Source organism: Phalaenopsis equestris, unplaced genomic scaffold, assembly GCF_001263595.1.
Source record: "Phalaenopsis equestris unplaced genomic scaffold, ASM126359v1 Scaffold000460, whole genome shotgun sequence".
NCBI lineage: Eukaryota > Viridiplantae > Streptophyta > Magnoliopsida > Asparagales > Orchidaceae > Phalaenopsis > Phalaenopsis equestris.
This window is the reverse complement of record NW_018164901.1, coordinates 30,949-37,369: the sequence shown is the minus strand read 5'-3', so window position 1 is coordinate 37,369 and position 6,421 is coordinate 30,949. Positions and strand designations below refer to the sequence as shown.

At 30.3% G+C, this 6,421-nt stretch overlaps 1 protein-coding gene across 1 annotated transcript in view; it reads right to left on the bottom strand.

The window, feature by feature from the left end:
* Positions 1-3,207: 3,207 nt before the first annotated feature.
* Positions 3,208-6,421, bottom strand: part of LOC110027879 (anaphase-promoting complex subunit 10) — a 21,694-nt gene continuing 18,480 nt past the window's right edge. The window contains exons 2-3 of the mRNA XM_020729497.1: positions 3,579-3,683; positions 3,208-3,483 (exon numbers count right to left, since the gene is read on the bottom strand). Of these exons, the coding sequence (XP_020585156.1) occupies positions 3,414-3,483; positions 3,579-3,683 (175 nt within the window). The 3' untranslated portion in view covers positions 3,208-3,413. The remainder of the gene's footprint in view (positions 3,484-3,578; positions 3,684-6,421) is intronic.

Below are 6,421 nucleotides of genomic sequence, written 5' to 3'. Positions count from 1 at the left end.
ACACTCACCTTTAGGCCTCTGCATGATTGTATGACGTACAGTATATGTTCTAGCATTCTAATAAAACATCATGATGAAATATTAAATTTTTCTGCAAGAACATCAAATGTCAAACAATAGGATAGTCTAGAACATTACTGAGATCTCATCAATATCTCTAAATGTCCCTACCTCTTCTCCCTTCGACCTATGTCAACTGTTCAATTTTTCTAAGTTTTCCCTGTTTGGAAATCCAATGTCCAATCATGGAAAAATTAAATTAGAATATTTATGGGAATAAAACTACATCCTTAATTGAAACTTTTCTTACGTAACATTGGTTGTTTAACATGCAATTAATTACAGGGGTTTACCCTTATAGAAGGATAAAAAACTCAGAACTAATCTAAGTCTTATCTAGTCTTCAGATTAGATAGGGGAAATTATTTGTCGGGTTTAAAGCACAAACCAATGCAAATATCTAATATTTTCAAATAATTGAATTTGTCATAAAGTTGTATTTCTATCTTTCAATATGGTGTAATATTTTTGATATCGCGCTCAATTATTTAAACAATCAAATCTTTGAATCTGCACGTCATTCAAAGGCCCCCCTGTGTCGGGGGAAATGAGGGAAAATAAAAAAAAGAGAAAAAAAGAAAGCCCAACACACTTGCACTTCAATTTTTTCGTACAACCATACAACTTCAATTTTTTCGTACAACCATACAAGTCTTATGTATTACATATATAACACCTAAATTTCAATTTTTACAAATATCACACTCAATTTTTATGTATATATATCTAACACATAAACTTCAAGTTTTACGTACAAACCACATGAATCTTATCTATTACATATCTAACACATAAACATCAATTTTTAATGTACAAAGCAGATAATCCGTATGTATTACATGTCTAACACCACAACCTCAATTTTATAAACATTCCATTCGATTCTTATGTATTACATAACCCTAAACATCAATTTTTACCTATATATTACATATCTAACAACTATACTTCAATTTTTACAAATATTCCACTCAATTCTTATATATTACATATTTAATTTTTGCACATATTCCACTCAATTCTTATTTATTACATATCTAGCATCCAAACTTCAATTTTTACATACAAACCACACACTTCTTACGTAGTACATATCTAGCGTGTAAACTTCAATTTTTACATAAAGACCACACAAATCTAGAAAATTAAGGAAGGGAAATGCCCTAAATAGAGAAGAGAATTTAACTTAAGCTCTGAGAGAAGGAATACTCACCAGAGCTACGAAATTATTGGTGCAAACTCCCCAAAATTGTCAGACGCTCAGTTGAGAAGAGTCGTTGTCGGAGCCCTAAAGCAATCGTACTATGGAAGCGCGAACGAGGCTCGTTCGAGCGGGGTTAGAAATTTAGGGCCTTTGAGACAAATTCACGCCAGAATTTGCCAACGCAAACTTATGGACATCAGCTAACCATCCGAGCAATCGATGCTACTAAGTAATTATATTGCGTTGAAATTTATCAACACAACTTTTGACACAAATGGTTTGTGTCGACACAAAGCGGCGCAAAGACTTATCATTAATCAGTTCTGATGAAAGCAGATCGGACGCAAATCTGATGCCAAAGTTTGCATCCGAAATTTTATGATGTTAAACCTGACGTTAATTAATATCTTTCATGTAGTGGATTAGGCTAATTTTTTTAGCTACACACAATAGCGACAACTATTGAAAAAAAAAACTCATTTTATTGAAACAATGTGTGGTTATAGCTAAGGAATCCAAAATTATATATAGTTAGATGAGAAAATTATTTATGACAACCCAAACACAATAGCAAACCTGTAAAGTAAACACAGATTTGGTACTGGGGATGCAAACGAGTCTAAGACGAGCTCGAGCCTCAATAAACTCGCGCTTAACCCATTAAATGCATGATTTCCTCAAGTTCAAGCTCATCTCGGCTCAAATTGGCTCAAGCTCAACTCGGTCTCATTATTTGAACTCGGGATTATTGAGAGATTAAAAAAACATTTTAACTGTTAAATTTATTTACATATTCCACTAATCAAATCTCTAATAATTGAAGATGTCATCAAGAACAGTCCATTTGATCCGTCATTTTAAAAACTACACTAAACACTATTAATTATAATTAAATCATAGCTAATTTGCAACATCAGTAATGAAAGAATTTCTCATCTTAACATTGCACAAAATCTCCTATAAATGATTTGAAAGAAATACAGTACATAGAAGATTTTACTTCCTCTCGCATTTAATTTTATTTGTTCAGCCATTTGATTTCATGAGTAATTTAAACCATAACCCTTCGATGATATGCTACTTAAACTTCATAGTGTGCCCCACTTCCTATTTAACAAATTGATAGAACCTTGAATCCACATAATAATTTGATGCAGGATCTCTTACAGACTATATAGAGCTCACTGCGCAACTAAATAATGCAATGTATAAAATAACACAAATTAAATATGCAGTTCACAATACCAATAGCCATAAAACTAAATGAACTCTTATTTTGATATATATTTAAAAATAAAAGAAATGCAAATAAAAAATCAATTTAATGAATGCCAAATAAAATAAAATTCTTTATTAAAAAAAAATCAAAAACATCAATAGAAAACCAAAATGTGATTCGAACTCATATAGCAATTAGAAAACTGACTGTAGCTAATTAAATATGACTAAAAGCAATCATGCCTGGTACCAAATTTTTTAAAATTATAAAGAAAGACCACCCATCAGTAGGGTAAGAATCCAGCAAATTCGGAGTATGTCATGAACTAGACTTAAGCAGATTGAATCATAAATTATTCACATTTGATTCAAGCTTGAGCCAAACGTTCACATTTATGTTCATATATGGATGGCTTAATTTTTTTAATGATCATACTAATTTATACTTAAAATTATTTATATTAATTGATCAAACTAAAAATTTGAATGAAAACCCAATCTTTCATATAAAATTAAAAATTTTAGTTATAGTTAATTTTTCATATAGAAATAACAAACAAACTAAAAATACAGATGAGTATTTAATTTTTTAATATAAATTTATTTAAAAAAAAATTTACAAATCAAAATAGACAAACAATCAAATATAAGACTAGCATCACACATTCTATTATTGTCAAGAACCATCTGAAACAGTCTAATTAAGAAAGTCTCATGAAAGCACGCTTTTCATTAAAACTCCAATATTCAAAAAACATTCATCTGTTTTCCCTAAACTACAAAGGTAACAAAATCGGAAATATAAAATGATAAAGAAAGGATAAACAAATAAGCTTACTACCCATTCATCCATCAAATGTCTGCTTAAAATAAGTTTCAAAAGACTTAGCTTTTGGCTTGCAGGAGAGTAACTGATGATTCTGTCTGCTCCTCACCTAATAGTTGAATAACTAATGAACTCCTTCGAAGTAAAATGAAATGGAAGCGTGGGAATAGGATTCCTAAAACATGAAATGATTTTAAGAGAAATAAATAGAGAAACAAGCAGAAGTATGAGAGCTTAAATTGAAAAACAAAAAAAAAAGATAATACTTACGGTCGAGGACCATATATTTTGATCTGTCGTATGTGTGTGTCCCTACCATTCAAGTGATTGGATAGAACAGCTAGTTGGAGCATGAAGGTGTGGATAAATGTATCACTGTATGAGGAAAAAAAAACCAAGAGCATGAGTAATGAGTACAATCTAAATAACAAAACGAATTTGAAGCATTCAATAAAGCTACAACCTTCTTTTATTTTTTTCTTTTTTCTTTTTCTTTTTCTTTTTTTTTTTTTTTTGGCACTACAAATTACAAAATATGCCCCAAAGAGGTTCAAGAAATTTTGTTAAATTGCTGAGTGTTTTCTCAGGTTCAATGCACTGAAAAGTTCTATATTTGAAAGGCAATTTTTGATTGAAATCAGGTTAATAGGCAACTTAAAAAAACATGAAGAATTTATTAAAAGTGCACGATTTCTTAATATATTTTGAAAGGCAATTTTTGATTGAAATCAGGTTATAGCAAAAAAAACCTGAAGAATTTATTAAAAGTGCACGATTTCTTAATATAAAAAAATCATACATACACTTAGGTCCATTTTACAATCACAAACTTCTAACTCGAACCACCATCCGATACATTAAATCAAAATTAAAAAAGCGAAAATAATGCGTGCAAATGATAATTTAGCATCCGCATCTTGTTTCAAAATTCAAAATAAAAAAAAATAAATAAAATTAAAAAATCAGAAGTGTGATTGAAAAAGCACACTATAATCAAAAAAATTAATTAAAAAATCATAAGTGTGATTGAAAAAGCACACTATAATCAAAAAAATTTGTTCATGCAAAACTTGGAAATAATCAAGCATGCAAGCAAACAAATCAATAAATTAGAAAATTAAAATAAAGCAAAAGAGAAAAATTACCAAAACAGCAATCCCTGCCTCACTGTAGTACAAAGAGAAAAATTATCCCTAAAATTTGAAGGTATCCAAGTGCACCATGCTAAAAAATCATATATAAACAATACTCAAATAAAGAAGAAAACAATACACAATCAAAATACATTATTAATAAAATACTTTTACATACTGCATATACTCCTATTTATAATCACAAACCTCTCTCAATTAAAATTTCAAAAGTTAGAATATAGGCCCGGCAACCTACCCTGAGTAAAGATACCTCCAAAAAGCATAACATAAGTGAAATAATGCAATGAATTTGCAAGCTCTGAGCAGCTACATTTCTCAAAACATTGAAACAGAGAAATAAGTTGTGGAAGGGAATTGAACACCACAAGCCACAGCTCAACCAAAAAATCTCATTACAAAGACATAAAAGATTAGGGACGAGTCCCATGGGTAAAGATCATGGCATGGTTTAAACTTGTGCAATCCAAGGTACTCCTTGAGGCATATCTAAACCCAACAACCACTGAAAAGACACTGAGTACAACTCATGTGGATAAGTTCAGGCGTAAACCTCAGTTGACTGAGGTGCACCTCAACGCTTCTTTGATGAGTTAACAGCCTCAAATTGATGATGATATGCTCCTTTAATTTATAAGCCCAATACTAGATTTATAAATGAGTCAACCATAACAAAATGAACTTGGGTATGGTTCACCTTTCAAATTCATGTGATTAATAGCCGGCTTAGTTAACACATTTATATAACGTCCGCTATATATAATATGCTTGCAGAGTTTATCATCATTCTTAAAAAAAGGTTAAAATATAATGATTTTCCAATCAGACTTAGTTTTAGGTGTGACAATAACTTTAACTAAGCCTCTTTAATATCACTTAGCTATTTACATAATCATAGAGAGCGGAAGTTATAGAAATATGTAAACTAAGTTGGCTATTAATCACATGATTTGAAACATGAACCACACCCAAGTTCATTTTCTTATAGTTGGCTCATTTATAAACCTAGAATTTGTAAAAATAATTTTAGAAATTAGGCCCATAAATTCTTAGCTTGTTCATGTTTGGTTCATTCTTAGCCTTAAAAATTTATGAACTCTGCATATAGTTAGGTTACTTTAATTTATAAGCCCAATTTCTTGACTGCTTGATTCTTTTATGAACCAAAATGTCTATGTAAGATTTATACTAGACAGCTAACTAATTATTGTTTGCATGAATTTCATGTCATTTTTTCATGAAAATGAAAACTACATGTCCGAATTGTAAGTTCAAAACCACGAATTTGACCTAGTGTGTGATTTTGTTTGCATTCTATCCCAGACCCAAAGACGTTCAAATCAGGACCTAAGCACATATTAGTTTATAGAGCATTGCTTCCGGTTTAATTTAAGTCCATATTTGAAAATTAATATAGTACATTGTCTCCTTCGATGTTCGAGAACATTTGAAGATTTTAAAAGAGCTTATATTTCATCGCCACAAGATATTCAAATATTTACACAATTAAATGATATCAAAATCTCTAAAATCAAAAATATCTACTAATCTTTCTGTCAAAAACACCAAGCCACAAAAATCCTTTCGCCAATGTAAACATACTCCATCACACCACTTCATACACCATTTTCTAAATAAGAAGAAACATGAATAAATCTACAAATACAATATAATATGCTTCATCAAGTAGAGGTTTGTACAAACAAACATCACAAAAAACATCAAAATCATCATTAGCATCAACATCACTATTTAGCAGAAATTTAGAAATAATCCTTCTCCCATCAATCCTAGTGAAGTTTTAATGAAGAGCCAACTCTGTTTTATGCAAGTCTTTTTTCACAACTTCCAGCCACATTACATCTAATTTAATCCTCTTTTCCGTCTTACCATGTAACTTCAATCCCATCTTACCCATCTTAAAGGCATCTTCTACTCTTTATATATATATATATATATATA